The sequence below is a fragment of the Schistocerca gregaria genome, chromosome 2, assembly GCF_023897955.1.
Source record: "Schistocerca gregaria isolate iqSchGreg1 chromosome 2, iqSchGreg1.2, whole genome shotgun sequence".
Classification (NCBI taxonomy): domain Eukaryota; kingdom Metazoa; phylum Arthropoda; class Insecta; order Orthoptera; family Acrididae; genus Schistocerca; species Schistocerca gregaria.
The window spans coordinates 1,036,140,953-1,036,165,600 of NC_064921.1; the positions used below are offsets into that span (position 1 = coordinate 1,036,140,953).

At 40.7% G+C, this 24,648-nt stretch overlaps 1 protein-coding gene across 10 annotated transcripts in view; it reads left to right on the forward strand.

Annotated features, from left to right (window-relative positions):
* Positions 1-24,648, forward strand: part of LOC126335556 (E3 ubiquitin-protein ligase RBBP6) — a 356,043-nt gene that overhangs the window by 181,078 nt on the left and 150,317 nt on the right. For all 10 annotated transcript variants that reach the window (XM_049998961.1, XM_049998967.1, XM_049998969.1 and 7 more), the window contains 2 exons: positions 489-587; positions 20,886-20,964. In XM_049998961.1, the coding sequence (XP_049854918.1) occupies positions 489-587; positions 20,886-20,964 (178 nt within the window). The remainder of the gene's footprint in view (positions 1-488; positions 588-20,885; positions 20,965-24,648) is intronic.

Genomic DNA, 24,648 nt, shown 5'->3' on the forward strand with positions numbered 1-24,648 from the left:
AACTGATGTTGATGTGTTTGTGGGTCTACCTCTGTAGTAGCTTTTGTGTTTTGATGCTTTCTGACAGACCAATCTGTACAGATGGCCATTCTTTATTGACCATTCCGTCTTTCAAGAAATCTCCCTCTCTTTCCTGTCAACAGAGGTTGATATAACATTTCAGGCAGTCAGACTAATACTATGACGATGATGTTGGTGAAAATCATTGGCCATGTTTTAGATTTTAAGTATTTTAAAGATACAGTAACCAGGACAAAATAAAAGAAAGGATTTAGTAACTAGCTGTAATTTGTGTTGTGGTTTTCAGAATATTGAAACATATTTTTAAAATGTGTGTGTCTGTGTGTGTGGTTTTATATAATTGTTTAACAATAGTTAGTTTATTTGTATTGCTATATATATTGTTGAGAAATTTGTCCTTAATAGAATGTGCAAATTTAAATCTGCATAAGCATTTCAGTTAAACAGTATTCTTTTCCCCTCTTAAGGATCACGGACATCACACTATGAAGTGGACCGGGATGGGCCTCCAGTTGGGAGAGGCGGCTATCGTGGCTTCAACAGAGGAAGAGGTCGAATGATGCATGGTAAGCTCTCTCTCTCACTCACTCACTCACTCACTCACTCACTCACTCACTCACTTACTTACTTACTCGCGCGCGTCACTCACTCACTCACTCACTCACTCACTCACTCACTCACTCGCACGCGTGTGCGCGCGTGTGTGTGAGTGTGTGTGTTTGTTTTTTTTCTCACAGTTATTCTCTTTCACATCTACGTCTACAGATACTCTGTAAGCCATCTTACAGTATTTGGTGGAGGGTACCCTGTACCACTACTAGTCATTTTATTTCCTGTTGCAGTCCCAAATATAGTGAATAGAGTGATGGGAAAGGACTGCCTATATGCATCCGTGTGAGCCCTGATCTCTTGTATCCAAACTTCGTTGCCTTTACGCTTATGTTGGTGGCCATAGAATCATTTGGTAGTTGGCTTCAGATGCCGATTCTCTAAATTTTCTCAATAGTGTTTCACAAAAAGAACATCACCTTGCCTCCAGGAATTCCCATTTGAATTCCTGAGGTATCTCTGTAACACTTACATGTTTTTCAAACCTATGGGTAACAAATCTAGTAGCCCATCTCTGAATTGCTTCAGCGTCTTCCTTCAATCCGACCTGGTACCGATCCCAAACTCTCAAGCAGTACTCAAGAATTTTCTTTTAATGATGTGATAGCTCAACTTGCTAGTAAAGAAGTAAGACTAAGCTATAAAGACAACACATTCTTTTTCAAAAGAATTGAAAGTAGAATTGGAAACTAAAAATGCATGCACACAAGGGTGTTTCTTAATTTATTGCTCAGAGTTTAAACATGTCATCAGAATGTTGCACAAATTTTAGATTTATAGTCCATTGTATTTTTAAAGACACCTTAATTTCAGTTTGATAGTTCAGTACTTCATCCTGAAACTTTCAATGTGTGAACTTATAAACATACAACTTGCAATGAAAATAATTCACCACTAAATATGACAATGAAAAGTCATGGATGGAATATAAATAATGCAGTAAACGTACCTGTGTTAGAACCAGTCAGGCTGCAGCACCGATTCAATATAGCTTGTGAAGTTAATGTAGCTATGCAGGTCTTTGAACATGTACATGTGAGTGTGTGTAAATTTTGTACTAGTTAGCTCTGAATGGCATCACGCTTAGTATTGCTCCAGTCTCGTTTCTTTGGGTATCAGCTGCTCAATGCTACAGCTACACTATCTAATCAAAAGTATTCGGACTCCCCTATGTAATGCAAAACAGACCATTGGATGTCAGGAGCAGTAGACCCACCAATTGTGTTACAAGTAGAGAAGCTGTACTAGTAGAATGGGTCAGTCAGGAGCATTCGGGGAATGGAAATGTAGACTAGTCATTGGATGTTGCCTGAGTAACAAATCCATGAAAGACATTTAAACCCTTCTTAAGCTGCTCAAGGTACTGTCGGTAACGTGAAGTGAAAACTTGGGTTTGGCGAATACCTGGAGAACATTACCAGCCATCATGTGTAGTGCCAATAGTGAAGTACGGAGGTGGTGGTTGTTACAGGTATGGAGGTGTTTTTCATGGTTGGGGCAGTGCTTCCCTTACTGTATTTATGATAGTGAAAATGCAGGAGGATATGGACACATTTTACAGCATTGTAGACTGTGCATAGCAGATGAACAGTTTGGAGGCAATGATGCATAGTATCTGCATGATGATGCCTACTTTCATGAAGCAGTATCAGTGAGGCAATGGTTTTTGGACAGTGACTTTTCAGAAATGGACTGGCTTTCCCAGAACCCAGACCCGAACCCAATGAAACACCTTTGGGGTGAGTTTAGTACAACAACTTTGTTCTAGAGCCTATTGTTAAACATCTGTATCTTCTCAGGTTTCATTTCTTGAGCAAGAATGGGCTGCCATTCATCCACAGACATTCAGGTGCATCATTGAAAGTCTCCCCAGCAGTTTTTGAACCACTGTAAAGGTTAGGGTGGATACATCCCATATTAATGTCCATTAATAAAGATCCAGATACTTTTGATCAGGTTGCATATGTGGTGGTGAGTTTTCTCTTTCCGGTTTTTAAATATTGTTAAAATACTTGAATCAGCGACCACCAGATATATGAAATTAGTGCCAGTTGAGTTTGCACATCAACATTACCCACTTTGTACAAAAAACATAAAGAACGTAATTGGTGTTAGTAGTTCGGAAATAAGAATTTATTATTACTTTGTTTAGTGCTATATTATGATAAAATGGAAAAGTTATATATTTATAATTCATAGTTATTTTCCAGTGTGCGTTAGATTATTCTTGGTGCATATAGTTAGCAAAGCAGTGGACATTAATGTGAAGCACAAATAAGCATTGTCTTGCAGGATTAAAAAAAAAAGGGTGGGAGTGTCCAAAAAAGACAGAGGTAGTGTCGGGTGTGATTAGAAGTTACAAAATTATTTTCACAGTGTAGTACTGAAGGAAAAAATATATCTGAAATGTTAATTCAACAGTAGAAAAAAGGGAAAGATAATGAAATAACTGACACAGATGCACGTCATGAATAACCAGTGGCCTTCTGCTGGCAACACAATTGTTAACAGTGTGTGTCTCCAGAAGATCAAAGAGAATCCTTCATCTGTCTGCTGTGAACATTCACCATCACCTAACATTGCATTTGTTAGTTTCAGATAATAGAAAGCCACAGGGTGAAATGATAAATAAATATACAGGAAACAGAACTGTGCTGTGCACTTGGGAAACTAATTTACAATTTTATTTCATGTTAGGAAAGACATTAGCACTATATATATATATATATATATATATATATATATATATATATATATATATATATAAAAAAACTTCCCCATGGGAAAAATATATTAAAAACAAAGATTCCAAGACTTACCAAGCGGGAAAGCGCCGGCAGACAGGCACATGAACAAAACACACAAACACACACACAGAATTACGAGCTTTCGCAACTGGCAGTTGCTTCGTCAGGAAAGAGGGAAGGAGAGGGAAAAATGAAAGGATGTGGGTTTTAAGGGAGAGGGTAAGGAGTCATTCCAATCCCGGGAGCGGAAAGACTTCCCTTAGGGGAAAAAAAGGACAGGTGTACACTCGCGCGCGCACACACACACACACACATATCCATCCGCACATACACAGACACAAGCAGACATATTTAAAGGCAAAGAGTAAGGGCAGAGATGTCAGTCGAGGTGGAAGTACAGAGGCAAAGAAGTTGTTGAAAGACAGGTGAGGTATGAGTGGCGGCAACTTGAAATTAGCGGAGGTTGAGGCCTGGCGGATATCGAGAAGAGAGGATATACTGAAGGGCGAGTTCCCATCTCCGGAGTTCGGATAGGTTGGTGTTGGTGGGAAGTATCCAGATAACTCGGACGGTGTAACACTGTGCCAAGATGTGCTGGCCGTGCATCAAGGCATGTTTAGCCACAGGGTGATCCTCATTACCAACAAACACTGTCTGCCTGTGTCCATTCATGCGAATGGACAGTTTGTTGCTGGTCATTCCCACATAGAAAGCATCACAGTGCAGGCAGGTCAGTTGGTAAATCACATGGGTGCTTTCACATGTGGCTCTCCCTTTGATCGTGTACACCTTCCGGGTTACAGGACTGGAGTAGGTGGTGGTGGGAGGGTGCATAGGACAGGTTTTACACCGGGGGCGGTTGCAAGGGTAGGAGCCAGAGGGTAGGGGAGGTGGTTTGGGGATTTCATAGGGATGAACCAAGAGGTTACGAAGGTTAGGTGGACGGCGGAAAGACACTCTTGGTGGAGTGGGGAGGATTTCATGAAGGATGGATCTCATTTCGGGGCAGGATTTTAGGAAGTCGTATCCCTGCTGGAGAGCCACATTCAAGGTCAGATCCAGTCCCGGGAAGTATTCTGTTACAAGTGGGGCACTTTTGGGGTTCTTCTGTGAGAGGTTCTGGGTTTGAGGGGATGAGGAAGTGGCTCTGGTTATCTGCTTCTGTACCAGTTTGGGAGGGTAGTTGCGGGATGCGAAAGCTGTTTTCAGGTTGTTGGTGTAATGGTCGAGGGATTCAGGACTGGAGCAGATTCGTTTGCCACGAAGGCCTAGGCTGTAGGGAAGGGACTGTTTGATTGGAATGGGTGGCAGCTGTCATAATGGAGGTACTGTTGCTTGTTGGTGGGTTTGATGTGGACGGATGTGTGCAGCTGGCCATTGGACAGATGGAGGTCAACGTCTAGGAAAGTGGCATGGGATTTGGAGTAGGACCAGGTGAATCTGATGGAACCAAAGGAGTTGAGGTTGGAGAGGAAATTCTGGAGTTCTTCACTGTGAGTCCAGATCATGAAGATGTCATCAATAAATCTGTACCAAACTTTGGGTTGGCAGGCTTGGGTAACCAAGAAGGCTTCCTCTAAGCGACCCATAAATAGGTTGGCATACGAGGGGGCCATCCTGGTACCCATGGCTGTTCCCTTTAATTGTTGGTATGTCTGGCCTTCAAAAGTGAAGAAGTTGTGGGTCAGGATGAAGCTGGCTAAGGTGACGAGGAAAGAGGTTTTAGGTAGGGTGGCAGGTGATCGGCGTGAAAGGAAGTGCTCCATTGCAGCGAGGCCCTGGACGTGCGGGATATTTGTGTATAGGGAAGTGGCATCAATGGTTACAAGGATGGTTTCCGGGGGTAACAGACTGGGTACGGATTCCAGGCGTTCGAGAAAGTGGTTGGTGTCTTTGATGAAGGATGGGAGACTGCATGTAATGGGTTGAAGGTGTTGATCTACGTAGGCAGAGATACGTTCTGTGGGGGCTTGGTAACCAGCTACAATGGGGCGGCCAGGATGTTTGGATTTGTGAATTTTAGGAAGTAGGTAGAAGGTAGGAGTGCGAGGTGTCGGTGGGGTGAGGAGTTTGATGGAGTCAGGTGAAAGGTTTTGTAGGGGGCCTAAGGTTCTGAGGATTCCTTGAAGCTCCGCCTGGACATCAGGAATGGGATTACCTCGGCAAACTTTGTATGTAGAGTTGTCTGAAAGCTGACGCAGTCCCTCAGCCACATACTCCCGACGATCAAGCACCACGGTCGTGGAACCCTTGTCAGCCGGAAGAATGATGATGGATCGGTCAGCTTTCAGATCACGGATAGCCTGGGATTCGGCTGTGGTGATGTTGGGAGTAGGATTAAGGTTTTTCAAGAAAGATTGAGAGGCAAGGCTGGAAGTGAGAAATTCCTGGAAGGTTTGGAGAGGGTGATTTTGAGGAAGAGGAGGTGGGTCCCGCTGTGATGGAGGACGGAACTGTTGCAGGCAGGGTTCAATTTGGATAGTGTCTTGGGGAGTTGGATCATTAGGAGTGGGATCAGGATTGTTTTTCTTCGTGGCAAAGTGATATTTCCAACAGAGACTACGAGTGTAGGACAGTAAATCCTTGACAAGGGCAGTTTGGTTGAACCTGGGAGTGGGGCTGAAGGTGAGGCCTTTGGATAGGACAGAGGTTTCAGATTGGGAGAGGGGTTTGGAGGAAAGGTTAACTACTGAATTGGGGTGTTGTGGTTCCAGATTGTGTTGGCTGGAATTTTGAGGTGTTGGGGGGAGTGGAGCTGGAAGTGGGAGATTGAGTAGATGGGAGAGACTGGGTCTGTGTGCAATGAGAGGAGGTTGAGGTTTGTTGGAAAGGTTGTGGAGGGTGAGTGAGTTGCCTTTCTGGAGGTGGGAAACCACGAGATTGGATAGTTTTTTGAGGTGGAGGGTGGCATGTTGTTCTAATTTGCGGTTGGCCTGTAGGAGGATGCTATGTACAGCCGGTGTGGATGTGGGAGAGGAAAGACTGAGGACTTTGATTTGGGATAGGAGTTGACGGGTGTGTTCATTGGCCGAGTCGATGTATAGGTGAAGGATTAGGCGGGCGAGGGCTATGGATTGTGCTGTTTGGAACTGGTATAAGGACTGATGGAAAGAAGGATTGCAGCCAGAGATGGGAACTTTAAGTGTGAGGCCTTTGGGAGTAATGCCAAATGTCAGACAAGCCTGAGTAAATAAAATATGGGAGCGTAATCTGGCTAGGGTGAAGGCATGTTTGCGGAGGGAATGTAAATAAAATTTAATGGGGTCGTTGTAGGGATGTTGTGAGGTTGACATGGTATTAGTAGGTGGAAAGGGTAATATGAGGTTAAAGTGAAAGTAAAGAGAGATTTGTATAGGGAGAGATAAAGGTGTGAAAAAAGTCGAAAAAGTGTTGGTTTGAGATGAGCTATGTTGATCATGTGCTGAACTTAGGTTGGTGAACAACAATGGGTGCAAAGGTTGGGTAGTTATGTTGTCTCCAGATCACGTTAAAGGGTGGGGAAATTCAAGAAAATTTAGAAAAAAAAAAAAAAAAATTCGAAAAAAGTTTCGAAAAAATAATTTGCGGAAAAATAAAATTCGAAAAAAAATTTCGAATAAAATCTCGAAGAATATGTGTGTAAATGTATTCAAAGGACTGGTTATGTACTGGCAGGTTATGATAATGAGGCTAACAATTGTTTGATGAAGAAATGATAGCGTGTAAACCTGTGGGAAGCTGCTAAAAAATGATCGGTTTTGTGGGAAAAACGGGAATGGAAATAAAACGAAAGTTGTTGGAAAAAAACTGAGATGGTTGTGTAATGGGTGAAAGGAACTGAAGCTGTGAAATAGTATTCACGAGTTTACACGAAATGTTTGTAAACTTGGAACAATGTATTTTATAGCAGCGGTTATGTTGAAAGCGTTGAAAATTTTAGGTTATGGTTTGGAAGTAAATTACGTATTATTGAGTATAATTAGGCAGGATAAAATGTATGGTAGATTACGGAAAAATGGAAGATGAATACAAAGTGGAACTTCTTGTACAAACGAAAAGAGAAAGTAAGACGATAGAGAAGATTTCGAAATGCAACAGAGACAATAACAAACGTAATTGTTGGGTTCAAATTAATGATGATGTAAATAAAACAGAAAGAAACTTCCACATGGGAAAAATATATTAAAAACAAAGATTCCAAGACTTACCAAGCGGGAAAGCGCCGGCAGACAGGCACATGAACAAAACACACAAACACACACACAGAATTACAAGCTTTCGCAACTGGCAGTTGCTTCGTCAGGAAGGAAGGAAGGAGAGGGAAAAATGAAAGGATGTGGGTTTTAAGGGAGAGGGTAAGGAGTCATTCCAATCACGGGAGCGGAAAGACTTCCCTTAGGGGAAAAAAAGGACAGGTGTATACTCGCGCACACACACACACACACACACACACACACACACACATACACATACACATATCCATCCGCACATACACAGACACAAGCAGACATATTTAAAGGCAAAGAGTAAGGGCAGAGATGTCAGTCGAGGTGGAAGTACAGAGACAAAGAAGTTGTTGAAAGACAGGTGAGGTATGAGTGGCGGCAACTTGAAATTAGCGGAGGTTGAGGCCTGGCGGATATCGAGAAGAGAGGATATACTGAAGGGCGAGTTCCCATCTCCGGAGTTCGGATAGGTTGGTGTTGGTGGGAAGTATCCAGATAACTCGGACGGTGTAACACTGTGCCAAGATGTGCTGGCCGTGCATCAAGGCATGTTTAGCCACAGGGTGATCCTCATTACCAACAAACACTGTCTGCCTGTGTCCATTCATGCGAATGGACAGTTTGTTGCTGGTCATTCCCACATATAAAGCATCACAGTGCAGGCATCAACTTTGTTTTTAGATATATTTTTCCCATGTGGAACGTTTCCCTCTATTATATACATATATAAAATCTAACAATTATGCTTTTTTAAAATTTCTGGCTTTGTATTTAATACGTTTTTGTCCATTAACGTGTTATATATTGTCATCCCCATATACTGTGGAGTCCGTGCACATAATTTAACTGCTGTGTGGGCAGCATAAAATTGTTCTTCTTTTGCCATAGAAATTTGCATAAAAGCCTTTGCTCAGTCCAATAGGCTAAACACAGTTGCACCACTGCGAGCTTAATTGTCGTTCATTAATAGAGGCACTAGATATCTGCCCAGAATTTTTCTTGCATTCAGTGCCGAGTAATAACCACATGTGTGTCATGCGCCACCCATTTTGGATGCAAGATGGAGGGGTGGAGACCAAGGATTGAGGGATGAATAGTAACTTCCCTGAGCACTGGGTTAAACTTTGCCTGAATGACTGCAAAGACAATTCAGAGCTAAACATCTAGGAAGGCATGAAACTAGTAGTGGTTTGGTAGTTTGATAAAATGCATAGTATTGTGGCATATGTCCTGTGGCATGCTGTTTGGTTGGGTTGTGGCCACTCAAGTGACTGCACTAGCCTGGCATTTGTGGATCACTGCACTGCATCGTAATCCAGCAGCAAAATGTCTGGTGACACTATTGCCAAGCCTTGCCTTTGCTACATCAATATGCTAGGAAGTCAGCTCTGATTATAGGCTCTGTGACACCTGCAACAAAACAATTCCAGGTGAATGTATGAGACCTCTCCAAGCCCAGCTCAATTTGTTTCTTCTGTAAACAGCTATGTATGGGTTGTTAGCAGCTGAAAGTCAGAACAAGGAAAGTGGCCAGCAATTATACAGGAAAGTTCGTGGGTAAATGGACAAATCCTACCCAATGTTAAAATTTCTATTCGGTCTTCTGGTCGCTAAAATAAAGATGCTGAGATACTGTTAGGCAGTTAGACACATCTGTATCTGACTACCGCTGCCATTTAAATAGGTGCAAGGTGAGATGCACTTGGGCTCCTATTGCCCAAATTTCTGGAGAAAACATGTTGTGGATGAGTGATCTATTCCTCTGAGAACTGATGGGTTTGGTTTGGAATATCTGCAAGATCTTATGTCGTAATGATCTCTGTCTTTCCTGTACCTGTGCCATGCCAACAGGTCACTCATTTGACCAGCCACAGCACTCAAGTCGTCTGACAGATGATCATAATCTGCTCACGTCACTGTTGATCACGAGGCACTGTTGCATGCTGCGACCGCAGCACTGATTGATCATGACATTGTTGTATCGTGTTGGCCAGCTCTGCAGCAGTTCCAAGGGTGTTTTTGTGTGACATGCTACTATGATTTTAACCCAAACTGGAAGATGGCTTCTTCAAAGTGTACAAATTAATGTGTCGATTATAGTTCTCGTGTTGACTTTCCTGCATAGATACTTCAGGTATTTCAACAGTTTCCTGTTTACAATGTCTTCTTGCATGAATACTTGATGCATGTGCTCCTGTTGTGATAGACACTCAGCGAATTAGTTCTGTTTTTGGTTTACAGTATGAACATTGTGCGTGTGCTGTTGTGGTGACATCTTTAGGTTTAGCCTGGTGAAACATGTCACTTGACAGCTCGTGTGTGGTTGGCTACTCTGTGATTGCGAGGTTGCAGTAGCTGCCACCGCACACGACCACAACTCTGAAGTACGTTTTGTTATGCTAGGAAGTCAGCTCTGGTTATAGGCTCTGTGACACCTTACGTTTATACTTAAGTGCAACAAAGTATGTTTTTCTAACAATGGAGAAAACGACGACGGAGACTAAGCGTTTGGTAGCAAATTAAACCGGGAAATAACAACACCTGAAGTTAATGACAATATCTATGAAAAGTAACTGCATGTAAAACATCGTATAGTAATGCAAATCTAAGCATACCAAATAACACGCTTTCCACACTCATAGAAAGAAATAAAGCAAAACATACGTATCCTACCCAATTGCAAAGAGAAAAGGAATTAATTCTGTATACATTTACATTCGCCAATTTATGATGTCAGTGGCGCAATTCCATCCAGTTCTCCTTCACTGTCATTGGAATCGGCACCAAAATGATTGTCATCATCATCATCATTATCATCAAGGGAAATCATTAACTGTTTGTTTTCATTTATGATGCCATCTATAGTCTGTGCTTCTCTTATCAGTTTAGCAACATGGTATACTTTTTCCCTCCATGAGGTAGCGTCTTCTGTAGCAAGACCTTCACATAGCAGTCTTTCCACTTCTGTTATAGTAAAAATCTTGTTGTTACTTCTAATGTACGGCTTGACTTCACTCCAAACCAATTCAGTTGGATTAAAATGACAGTGATAAGTTGGTAGCCTAATTACCAAGTGACTCTGTTTACTTGCAAATTCATCTACAACGCATTTAGGCGTCACAGGCTTATTTTGTTTCATGAGCGAGTATAACAGCAGTTTTGTCATGCTCATGACTGCAGCAATCTCTCTCGCGTGCAATCACTGCACCATAGTTTCTTTATGGTCACTAGTGGTGGGAGCTTTATATAAAATTACGGTATGGTACGGTGCATTGTCCATCACACAAACTGCCGAAACACTAAACTGGGGCAACAAATTTTTAAACCACCGTAGAAAACGTGGGTGGTCCATATCCTCATGATAGTCACTGTTTTTTAAGACTAGAAGTCCTTCAGGCACAAAGCCGTTTGAAGATCCTGCATGGGCCACAATTAATCTTGATTCTCTTCCTGTTGGCTGATGACCTCTGCTATTCGGAGTATCATCTGGCCATCATTTCTCAACTGATTCTCTAGCGTTGACCCAGGTTTCATCTAACCATATGTCTGAGTGTATGTCCTTTCCTACAATTTTGTGTAAGAAAATGGAACAAGCTGCAACGACATGAGCTTTTTTCTAGTAACAGTTTTCGTCCATCTAACTTTTTTTAAAACGGAAGCACATACGTTTTAATATCATCTTAAGTGACATTTCCCCCCCGGTGAAAAGTTCACTTTATTTTAAAGAAATTTGCAACTTCGCTATTGGGGGGAATTCTTTCCTTTTATAGTATCCATGTATGTGCCAACGAATTGCGTCGGATTGGAAAGAATTAATATCTGTAATAGGATGAGGCTGCTTCTTTTTCTTGCCTGGAGTACTTAAAAACACACTGTTTCTTCCACAGGGGCTTTCTTCCACACTGTTTATTGCACTGTCTTGTAAGTCTTGAAGTAGCACCCCTTTCCTTATAACTGTTCTGTAACTGAGTCCCAGAGTTTTCGAGGTAGGCTCCAAAACTTTATCGGCAGGAATCGATGCATACCCATAACAGAAACACATTCTTTTTCTTGCTCGTAAAACTCATGCGTCCTCCTTAGTAATTCCAAAGCCTGCCTATTTAATGGCACTCCACAGCGTAATGGATTGTCGCTTGGTGAACAACATCGTTTTGGAGACATTGTTTAACAAACAAAAACAGTACTCGAGGCGGTAACACAACACAACAGCAGGCATTCGTGCACTAACATACAATGTTTACACCGAAGCTGGCAACGTGGTAGCATCGATGCCAGAACTGGCTTTTGTTTGGTGCTGTTATTGGTTCAGTAGATACGACGCCTCCCATTCCTCCCTTGTTTGTTAGTTATACAACGGCACTTGGGGAGTGACCTTGAAGTGACATGATTCAGCAGCCCGGGAATAGTGGTGTTCGAAGTAACTGACCACTTCAGCAAACTTCAAAGCAGACTTACAGTCTGATATCTCCTCTCAATAAAGAATTGAATTTGTTTTCATTATCCTTCATACTTCCTCTGCTCCAGCAAATTAAGCAAAACATTGCATACAATTTTGAAGAGTTTGCAAAGGTAGAAATGCATTGTGTGAACTTCACATATCATTGATTTTAGATCATACATTGCAGTGAATCAAATGTGGATTTGATATCAGAATTTTATTTAAAATTGAGAGCAGAATGTTATCTTACTTCACTCTCAAGTTATTGGGTTTAATATCCGATAGATGCTCACGCATGACACGCCCATTCATGTCCTTGTGCATTGCTAATCGTGTGCTCATAACAATTGTCACATGTTATGAACTAATTATGATGTTGAAACAAGGTTACTTTTTTGCAAATGATAGCATGCAGTGAAGCACATGTGTTACATAATAAATATTGAAAAAACTTTTATTCGCCGTGACATGGAAGTAACTCGTCCACAGCAGTGAGAGCTCGGTGGCTTAAGGTGCTTACAGTCATTCATTGAACTGTAGGAAAAGCCAAGTAGCACGTGTATACACATCCACAGCACCTGGGGAAATGGTGTAACAGGGTGTGTATGCATGCCCACAACAGTTAAAGGGTCAATATATACTGTATTTACTTCAGTATAAGTTGACCCACTTAAAATGTTTACACAACACCTATGCTTCAGTCATTTACTTATTGTCTATATTTTGATAATGCAAGGAGAAATAAAATAAAATAAAAGGAAATGGTTTACAGTAATTTTTATCTTCACTTCTTTTTATGCTTTCTATGTAAGCCAGTCATCCGTGGTATCACTATTTTTAATAATAATAATAATAATAATAATAATAATAATAATAATAATAATATCATTTCACCTAGTTTATATAGGCGAGAAGAGAGGCAACATATTTCTGTGTACAAGCAGCAGTTAAATTTATAATTGTGGTTGTCACAAATCTTTGGCTCTATCTTTTGAAAATGTTGCTATTTCTATAGTGGTTATGGTGGGGTCTGGGAACACATCTGTTTTTTCCTTAATGCATAACAGATTTTGCATGTATATTGACATGAGAATGCGACAGTATTTCTTTGTCTCATGCTTCCAAACATGTGTCATCTGCTTGCTGCTTTCTCATTAGTTGTCTAGAACGAGTAGCTGACACATCCTCTTCCCCCCCTCCCCCCATCATACCCTCATGGCAAGTGTTGGCATCATTGCTGCACAAAAAATATAAGTACACCTCTGGCCTCCATCTAGACTTTTATTGTCTCTTTCAGAAGTGTGTACTACTGTTGAGTGTTTGTCCAATTTTGAAGTCACTTCAGTTCTGATAAAATGGACCTAGTCTAACTGCAACTTGAGCAACATGCACAGCACCACCTCAAAAAGCTCTTCATCCTGCTCACTTCCTACTCCCACCTTGAAATATTGCTGTACACCACCTCTACAACAATCCCCAAACCTTCCTCACATCTGCTCATAGCTGACAGACTGTCTCACGCACGCAAATCGTAAGTAAGCAGTGAATTAAACTTATAGGTAAACGTTTCCAGTTGGTATAAATATAATACAAGTGCTGTTACATTAGTGGAAGTGTTAGTGAAGTGTTGAAGATTAAACAGCGTAAGAAGTTTATTTTCCTTCTCGTGCCTATTGCACGGCTTTTAGGCTTCATTTTACCCGCGCGTATTGTAAGCAAATAGTGACTTAAACGTATATGTAATCACCAGTTTTTTTATTCAGTACTCTTTCAATTTATTTATACCTGCCTGAATAGTTTCTAGGGTCCTTTGTTTATGTTTTAGTCAGTACTTACATCAGTTTATACGATTTCTGTTTTTACCATGAGTGAGAAGTGTGTGACATGCCGTAGGATTGTTAGTTCTGGGGTGTGGTGTGATGGGTGCTGTAGCTTCTTTCATTGGGGCGAATGTAGTGGCCTGGGAAATGAGGACATAACTGAGGCTCACCAGTGGTACTGTAGGATCTGCGGTAGAGAAAGGAATATAATGGAACAGGAAGGGAAAACTGCAGCTCTTCAAACTGACTTAGACAAGGCATGGGAGGATCTGGACAGGTTAAAGAGGGAGGAGGGTGAACAGAGTGGGAAGAGGCAACAGGTAATAGGGGGAACAGGCAAAGAAGAGCATCAGACAGCTTTCTCATAAATCTTGAAAAATAGATTTGACCTGTTGCCTCAGTCAGAATCAGATGAGCCTCATGTGACTGAAGCTGTAGAAAGGGCACAAGAAGCTTTCAAGGACTTGAAGAAGGTAGGGAAATTTGTAAAGAGAAAGAAAGTTCTATTGTTAGGTAGCTCCCATGGTAGAGATGTTGGCCAAGTACTGCAGGAAAATCTAGGTCCAGAGTACCAGGTCACAAACTTTATCAATCCTAGTGCAGATCTGGGTCAGGTAACAGAGGATGTATAGCATCAGCAACGAAGCATAAGGGTGTGGGATTTGTGTATATGTTGAGATGCCATGATGGGCCTCATTTGAACTCTTCCGTCGGGAGGGTGAACTTGAAGTTGGGGTGGCTGCTTAGGACGGATATAGGGTCCCATATTGGTCTGATTCCTGTGGATACTATTGATAGGCGGGACTACACTAGGCATGGCCTTCCCGTCTATAGGAAAGGGAAGGGAAAACTGTCTGGGTTGATTGCAGAAAACTTAAGGAGGGACACTGCCACAAGTGGTAAAATACCAGTGGTCACAGGTGTCAGAGGGATGCCTTTTTTAGAATAGGGAAGGGGGAAAGAAAATTAGCTTTAAGAGAGATTGGCAGACAGGCTCAGTTTGAGAAAACAGATGAACAGGAGTCAGATTTTAGCATACAGCCTCCATTTAAACAGTGTTTAACAGAAAGTAAGCAGAAACTACCAGTTCATCTTCGCCAAACCAGTTATAATCCCATTAGTATGCAGTATCAGTTATCTTTGTTACACCAGAACATTCTGGGACTCAGAAATAAAGTTGATGAATATTCATTTGTATTGACGAAATGAATTCATCTAACCAAACTGATGTAATCTGCCTCTCTGAACATCAGGTAACTACTGGTATAGATATGTTAGACATTTCAGGATTTAAGTTAGCTTCCTACTTCTGCAGAGTAGATAGAAGAGATGCCACATTTATTAAAATTTGCCATAAATTCAAGAACATTGACATTAATAAAATCTGTTTAGAGCAGCATATAGAAGCATGTGCAACAGAAGTACGAATTCTATAACAGATCCTATATAATAGTAACTATTTAGCAAGCACCTGCAGGAAATTATAATCTATTCATAAATCGTCTAGAAGCTCATTTGGGTTATTTAACAGGAAGAAACAAAGAAATTTTGATTGCTGGTGGCTTTATACAGATTTTCTAATACAATCTTCCAGTAAACATTTAGTGCAGTTCGTAATGTTATCTTTCAATCTAACTCACACTGTAAACTTTCCAATTAGGATCACTAAATCCTCAAGGCCAGCCATTGATAACATTTTTATAGACAAATCAAAGGAACAAAATGGATTATCAGATCATGATGTGCAGCTCCTTGTTTTAGATGTGAATCCTAAGGAGATTATCAAGACTGCTAAATCAGAGTACAGGAGACTAGTCAATCAACCAAAAATTGAATGTTTTGGAAAACTGCTCAAAGATATGAACTGGAAAGATGTTTATAGTGCTTACGACATGAATGAAAAATATAACACATTCATGAACAATGTCAGTACCATGTTTGAAAACTGTTTTCCTCTAAAAGTTACTCATATTAAACAGAAGTACATAATAAAACCGTGGAGGACACAAGGAATAAAGATTTCCTGTAAGACAAAAAGAAAAATGTATCTGTCGATCAAGAATAGCTCCAATGCTGATGATTTAGCTAAATATAAGGAATACTGTAAAATATTAAAAAAAGTAATTCATGCATCTAAACAAATGCACTATGAGAAGAAGATAGCAATGTCTGGGAACAAAATAAAAACAATATCGGGTATAGTGAAAGAGGAGACTGGTAGAACCAGAAAGGAAGAGCAGCAAATAGCATTAAGGGTAGATGACACATTAGTACCCGATGGGCATAGTGTGCCAAATCTATTTACCAAGTATTTTATATCCATTACTGATAGAATGGGATTGTCAGGATCAGTAAATAATGCCCTTGAATATCTGAAACTAGCCTTTACAAATAGCTTCAGGTACATGAGTATGTCACTCACATCACCAAAAGAAATAACTTCCATGATAAAATCTTTAAAAACAAAGCATTCTACTGGTTACGATGAAATATCAACAAAGTTAATTAAGGCATGTTCTTGTGAGTTTAGTACAATTCTAAGTTACTCATGTAACCAGTCAGTAATAACTGGGACATTTCCTGACTGGCTAAAATATGCAGATGTTAAGCCTCTACTCAAGAAAGGGGATAAAGATAGACCATCTAACTACAGACTGATTTCACTTTTGTTAGCAGTCTCAAAAATTTTAGAAAAAGTGATCTACAGGCAGCTTCTCAACCATCTGACCACAAATGACATATTATCAAGAACACAGTTTGGATTTCTGAAGGGTTCTGATATCGAGAACACTATTTACATCTACAGTGAAAATGTACTTAATTCATTAAATAACAAATTACAAGCAGCAGGTATTTTCTGTGATTTGTCAAAGGCATTTGATTGTGTGAACCAGAACACCCTTTTAAATAAATTAGAATTCTATGGTGTCACGGGCAGTGGTGCAAAATGGTTCAAGTCATACCTCGCTAACAGGAAACAAAGGGTGTCAGTGCAAGGGACTAGTGAATTAAGTCATCAGTCATTATCAGAATGGGAAGAAATTACATGTGGCGTCCCACAAGGATCCACCTTAGGGCCATTGCTTTTTCTTGTGTACATTAATGATCTATCATCAGTTACACCGCCAGAAGCAGAGTTTGTTTTGTTTGCAGATGACACAAGTATTGCAATAAATAGTATGTCGAGTGTAGTTCTAGATAGATCTGCTAATGATATTTTCATGGATATTAATAAATGGTTTAAAACCAACTCACTGACATTAAACTTAGAAAAGACTCACTATATGCAACTCAGAACCTGTAAGAGGTTTCCACCCACCATATGCATAAAGTACGAAGAAGAGCAGATAGAAGAGGTTGACAGTCTTAAATTCCTGGAATTACAACTTGATAATAAATTCAGTTGGGGGGAGCACACTGAACTGCAGAAACGCCTTAAAAATCTGTATTTGCAATTCGAGTGTTAGCTGACATAGGCGACATAAAAATGAAAAAGCTTGCATACTTCGCCTACTTTCATTCCATAATGTCATATGGTATAATATTTTGGGGTAACTTTTCAAGTCAAACAAAAGTTTTCAGAGTCCAAAAGTTGTAATACGTATTATTTGTGGAGTAAATTCACAGACGTCCTGTAGAAACCTCTTCAAAGAACTGGGTTTATTAACTACTGCCTCTCAGTATGTTCACTCCTTAATGAAATTTGTCCTAAATAATATATCTCTTTTTTCCAACATACAGCTCAGTTCATACATACAATACCAGGAACAAAAATGATCTGCACAAGGGCTTAAAAACACTTACTTTATTTCAAAAAGGGGTCCACTTCTCAGGAACACTCATCTTCAATAATTTGCGAGCAAACATAAAAAATTTAGTTACAAATAAAGATCAGTTTAAAAGGAGCCTGAAAGACTTACTAGTGGCCAACTCCTTCTACTCCATTGACGAATTTTTTAATAGAAACAAATGATGTATGTATTCACGCTACTAGTATTGTTATTTCAGATTTAAAAAAATTAAAATATTGACATTTTCCACATCCACGAGGAGCTCCTCAGCTTGGATCTATGAAGGCCTCTTATATTGCCCCACCTCAAAATGCAATCATGCAGGAATTGTTAAAGACCTTCACTACTCCTCCCAGTCCCTACAGTGGAAACACTATTTCGGCACCAACCCTACCAGTCAGACTCAACCAAAGACCAATATTGAACCCTGTCTAACTTGGTTCACACCTCCATCCAACCGTGATTCACTCCCAAATCACCTCCCGTTAACTTTCCAAAATTTCTGAACCTGCAACCTTGCCTCACCATCATTTCCCAAATACCTCAACATACAAACTACTCTTACACTCACAGAAAGAACCACAGTCCACCATCGAAAAACTGATCCTGACATAATCCTACCTGCAGACAAAGGCTCCAACACTGTAATCTTGAACCACAGAGATTACCTGGCAGAAGGATTCTGCCAGCTGTCAGATACTTCCACCTACAAAACTTGCCACAGTGACCCCATTCCAGAAATCGAACAGCATCTCCAGCCACTACTCAAATCCTTAGGTCCACCCCAGAACCTCTCCCTGGAGTCCATCTCTCTGCTCATCCCTACCACTACCTCCAGTCCTACCTACTACATGCTTCCTAAAAGTCCATAAACCCAACCACCAAGGAAGCCTCATAATGGCCGGTTACTGTGCCCCCACTTAGAGACTCTCTGCTTCCATAGACCAACACCTTCAACCTACTACCTGCAACCTACCCTCCTATATAAAAGATACCAACCATTTCCTCCACCGACTTTCTGCAATTCCTGTCCCTTTACCATACGGTGCCCTGCTCATCACTATTGATGCCACCTCCCTTTACACTGACAATCCTAATGCCCATGGCCTTACTGCTATTGAACACTAGCTTTCCCAACGCTTGACGGATTCCAAACCAACAACCTCCTTCCTAGTTGCCATGACCAACTATATCCTCACCCACAATTACTTCTCCTTTGGAGTAATTACCTACAAACAAATCCGGGGTACGGCTATGGGCACCCCCATGGCACCATCCTATGCCAACCTATTCATGGGCCATCTGGAAGAATCCTTCCTAAAAACACAGAATCCTAAACCCATCACCTGGTTCAGATTCATCGACGACATCTTTTCGATCTGGATCGAGGGTGAGGACGCCCTATCCACATTCCTCCAGAACCTCAACTACTTCTTCCCCATTTGCTTCACCTGGTCCTACTCAACCCAACAAGCCACCGTCCTAGATGTTGACCTCGACCTACTAACCACCAGCAGTACCTCCACTTTGGCTGCTGCCACCTGTTCCATACCAAGAAGTTCCTTCTGTACAGTTACCTGTGGTTGTTGTTCTATCTCTTGAAATGTAGTGAGAATCTCACTGAAGCATTCACACACCGTGATTATCTTCCCAACCTTGTACAAAAACAAATCTCCCATGTCTTGTCTTTCCAGTCTCCCACCATCTCCCAAAGTCCCACTGTCCGGCCACAGAGGAGCATTCCTCTCGTAACTTGGTACCATCCAGGGCCGGAGCAACTGAATTACATTTTCCGCCAGAGTTTCGACTCTCTCTTGTCGTGCCCTAAAAAAGAGAAATGTTATGCCCATTATCCTTCCCACCCCTCCCACAGTGGTATTTCGCCATCCACTAAACCTACACAATGTACTTGTTAATCCTTACACATCTCCTGCTTCCAACCCCTTACCTTATGGCCCATATCCCTGTAATAGACCTAGATGCAAGATATGTTCCACATGTCCTACCACCACCACCACCACCACCACCACCACCACCACCACCACCACCTACTCTAGTCAAGTCACAAACATCACCTATCCCATCAAAGACAGGGCTACCTGTGAAACCAGTCATATAACCTACAAGCTAAGCTGCAACCACTGTGCTTTATTCTATGTCCTCATGAATGGCCACTGACAAACTATGGCCAAGAAACGAGTGAACCACCCTGTTGCTGAGCAAGCAGCCAAACATCACATTCTTCACTTCAGTGACTGCTTCACAGCCTGTGCAATATGAATCCTTCCCACCAACACCATCTTTTCTGAATTGTGCAGGTGGGAACTTTCCGTGCAATACATCCTATGTTCCTATAACCGTCCTGACCTCAACCTTTGTTAGTCACTGCTCTCACCCATCCAGCTCTTTTCCTGTTCCCATTTCAGCACTACGCAGCTGTAATTCCACCATCACACCCAGAATTTCGCAGATTCTGGGATGGGTATTTTTATGTTTAGGTTTTTAATGTTGCATAATACTAACTGGTCTGAATGGGGGATGTTGCATGTCTTTAATTTGTATTATTAGCTGCTGATGTTTTTATCGAGTCTTTTTCACTGTGTGTATATATGCCTTGGCATACTAGTTAATGTATATGCTATGACTTAAATATGCTTGTTTAAAACTGTTGTTATTTTCATTGTTTGTACAATCTTAACAATTGAAAAAAGTTTGTCTTTGTAGTCTAGACTGTTTGGAGTGTATACACCTGAATGAGAAAGTGTTAACTAATGATGTGTTTACTACTGCCAGCAAAAATGTCAGCACAGGCATCAGTGAAATGATTTTAACGGACAACTTACTTAAGGTATACACTAAAATGACTGAATGTTTCTGTATAGGGTTAAGTTTCAATTCAGAATTTCACTGACACAACCAGCAAATAATCCTCGTCGCACTTCAGATTAATGCACAAGTAATAGCCTGCACCTTGTGATGGCAGCATGCTGCCCAAATGCACCATGCTAATAATTATTAGCAAAAAGTGATGGAAGCATTAAAACATACGTATTTCATAAATTTACAGTAACTGATCTCAGTTTATTCCTTACAACATGGATAAATTTAAATATAATGGATTTGATGACCATCTCTTTGTTCTCTTAACATACATATTTCATAAATTTACAGTAACTGATCTCAGTTTATTCCCTACAACATGGATAAATTTAAATATAATGGATTTGATGACCATCTCTTTGTTCTCTTAACAGGCTATCGTGGAGGCCACCTACACCACCAGCCACCACCCCCAGGTTTAGGAAGAAATGTTCATAATGGTAACCAGGCAGGGTAAGTAAGGTTTATTTAAATTTTTGTCTTCTTGACAAGTTCACAATTTGTGCTATTTATAAATGTATTTTTGCGTGAAAATGTGTTCCTACCGTCAGTTGAATGTTTTACTCTTGCTGTAAACAGTGTGGTAGTGTTTTCTGTTCACATCAAACAGCCATGGTAAAATTATTTTAATTAAGGAAAAAGTAATTTGATAAGTGTAAGTTCCAATTATTTTCCGCCATTGTTTTTACGGATGTGGTAATAAAGTTACTAGCACATCATGCATATTAGTTAAACAGTGGTATGTAACAATAATTGGAGTATTAAGCCAAGTAATAGCATCTGTGTAAAAGCAGCAATGCAAAGACAAATGGAAACCTGGAGAAATATGATGTAGAAACTTACGTTTTATGAAGGAAAAAGGCATGCTTACAACAGGAATTAAGTGACTGGACTATAGTGCACATCAGTGAGAGGGTGATGGTACTTCACATAACTTCTAATGTGCAAACAACAAATATTTCTATTTTTATGTTTTGCTTTCATTCTTAAAAGCAGAAAACTTTTTGTTGTCCTCAGATGATACGCTGTCTAAGTATATGTTACGGTGTCAGTTTTTTTCTCCCTTGGAAGTGCCATAGTCTTTTGTCTTTCTGGCTCCCAGCATGGCTTCAGTGATTAAAGAAAAAATGCATGTAGATATACGTCTCTTAACTGAAGTGTCTGGATAATGTGTATGCAGTTGATGAATGAAATGGTAGGATGAAGTGGAGGCCTTCCCACATAAGTTTTCAGACTCCTTCGTTATGTACATGAGTTAGATAAAAAATACTGTCAGCACTAATTCATAACAAACTTCATTGATACATGTTCATCATATCATGTGTCCTGAATGTAATAGTCTTACAGCTCGATCACCTTCCCTCTTACAAGTGGTCGCTGTCACACATTGTCAGTGGGTCCATCTGTGTTGTTGTCTTGCACGTTCCGCCCTATGGCATGAATGAGTCTTCTCTTGTGTTGTAGTGCGTGCACAGAGAGGTTCCTTGATTTCGGCAAACAGGTTGTAATCGCACAGGCTCATATCGGGTGAATATGGTGATTGTTCCAGGATCTCCCACCCTCACGTATGCAGGCACTCTTGCACAGGGTTTGGTGTGTGACGTTGTGCATTGTCTTGGAGGATGATGGGATGCAGTGTCAGAAGCCACTGTCACCTCTTTCTCACTGTGGGACAATGATGATGATGCAAAAAATTGCAGTATTGTGGCTTATGATATCGATTGGTTAATCCTATAATCCTGCATCATGTTGTATCACAGGGACAGTCAGTCACTGCAGCTTACTACTGCAATTTCTTGTGACATTATCTTTGTCCCGTACTAAGTAGAAAGCGGCAGCATATTCTGGCACTGCATCTCATCATTCTTGATGGCAATGTACAGTGCCATATGTTGAACCCATTGCAGGAACTCGCTTCATATGAGTGTGGAAAATATTGGAATAACCATCGTATGCACCCGATATGAGTCTGTGCAATTATGACCTGTTTGCCAGAATGAAAGAAACTTTTTATAGCATACACTACTCTACAGAACAAAAGAAGACATCATCTGTGCCTTAGGGCAGAACCTGCAAGACAGTGACAGAGATGGATGCACTGAGGTGTACAACACCTACCATCTGTGTGGGGGAAGGTAATCAAGATGGGGGACGATTATATTGATGGCATATAATATGGTGAACTTCTATCAATAAAGTCTTGCATAAGTTAGAATGGTGTTGCCACTACTTTTTATACAACCAGAGTGTGTTTGAAGGTGGTCGGTCACCTAATAGGTCCCCAGTATGTATGTATGACATGTATCAGGTGGCGTCTGCAATGATGCAAAGGACTTAGCTCTAGAAAGACTGCAGTTTGTTCAGGTATGTAGTTGCTGTGCACTGTGGAAGAATTGCAGCAGATAAGTGTCCACGTTTTTAGACCTGTTAAAACATTCACACAGCACTCCATTTATGCCGCAGGCAACACAACACGGGCCACTTCAGACTAAATCACTGAAGTCAGAACTTTAGAATCGTTGTATTTTAAAGACTCTTGAATTCTACAATCGAACATTGACACGGCATACAAACCTCTCTTGACTAAGCCTGTACCAGTTTAGAATCACTTCACCATTTGCCAAACGCCATATGAGGTATGAGGACCCTGATGCCAACAGGATTTTGAAAGTGATTATACTCTCCATGCCCTAGATCAGTTACTGCATTCTTCAAACCTTGCATTTCAAATGCAACTCAGTTCAAGAACAACTTCCTATTCATTTTCAACAAAACCACGGAAAATTCCTCACTGACGAAATAATCAATACTATTTGCTCCAGGTATGTATTGATCACAACGTTCGTAAACATGTCCTGACTCACATGTAGTAACATGTATGTTGACTCAGTGATTCAAGCTCACAACCTCCTTAGCTCCTCAATAGTGAATGTCTCGAGACTCCTTCAGCACTATAATCGAACCATTAATTCAGATAAATGTAGGACACTGCCATTTATTTGTGACAATTAAACTAGAGGATCTCTTAGACGTTGGTTGCTCTTCTAGGGGCCAGCTCACCCATGATGATCTCTGGCACACCTGAGCTCTGCTGCCAGCCAGTGATGCGTGGATGATCTTTGCTGTCTCTGTATGAATAGTTGCATGGCTGGACACAGTACAGAGTTTTTCTAAGACATACTCATCAACATAGACTTTTAGTTACAGTGAAATGATACAAATCACATCCTTCTGCTTGACTTATCTTACTTTTTGAGTGCTGTTATAATAGATTGAAATGATAAAATTAAATCGCGATGACATGTGAACTGATACAAATATTCTGATCTGTTACAACTGACCTGGACCATACCTCCAATCCAACAGATCTTTCATTCCCTCTTGAAGTGGAGAGAGTGAGCCCTTGTAGAAATTAGTTTCTTGAGCCCAGTCTAATTGACATTGGGACAGGAGGATTCTAATTTGGAATAAAAACTTGTCTCATGGCCCAATATTTTTGAACTTGTGGCCAATACGTAGTCGAGGTAAGGAGTATGCAGCCTGTGGTATGAGTAAGTCTCCACAACCTCGTACTAAAGGAATGTAACAAGAAAAACCGAAAACTGAAAGTGAGAGGTTTATGCCAATCCATTAACAGCATAGTTGCAGTGTAGATGGATTTTGGTCACTGCAGCACATGGGAATGGAACAGAAAGAGAAAGCTAATAGTGGTCACAAAGGAATGTGAAGGCGATACCACTCCATCCCCCTGCACTTTATAAGCACTCTGTTGAGGATCAGTTATTTTTCTGCCCCAATAGCAAAAATCATAAATTACTTTAAAATTTTCATTTCCTAATCTAATTCCCTAAGCAGAACTTGATTTAATTAGACTACATTTCATTGTCCTTCTTTTGATTTTGTTGTTCTCTATCTTACGTCCTCCTTTCAAGACAAAGCCCAATCATGTGCTTTGCTGTCTGTGACAGAATTACAGTTTCATTGGGAAACCTCAAAGTTTTTATTTCTTCTCCCTGAACTGTAATTGATTCTTCAGATTGAATAATATTTGGTATAGGCTGAAACCCTGTCTCACTCCCTTCTCGACCACTGTTGTCCTTTCGAGCCCCTTACAAAGTGACAATAGAATCGTAGAGT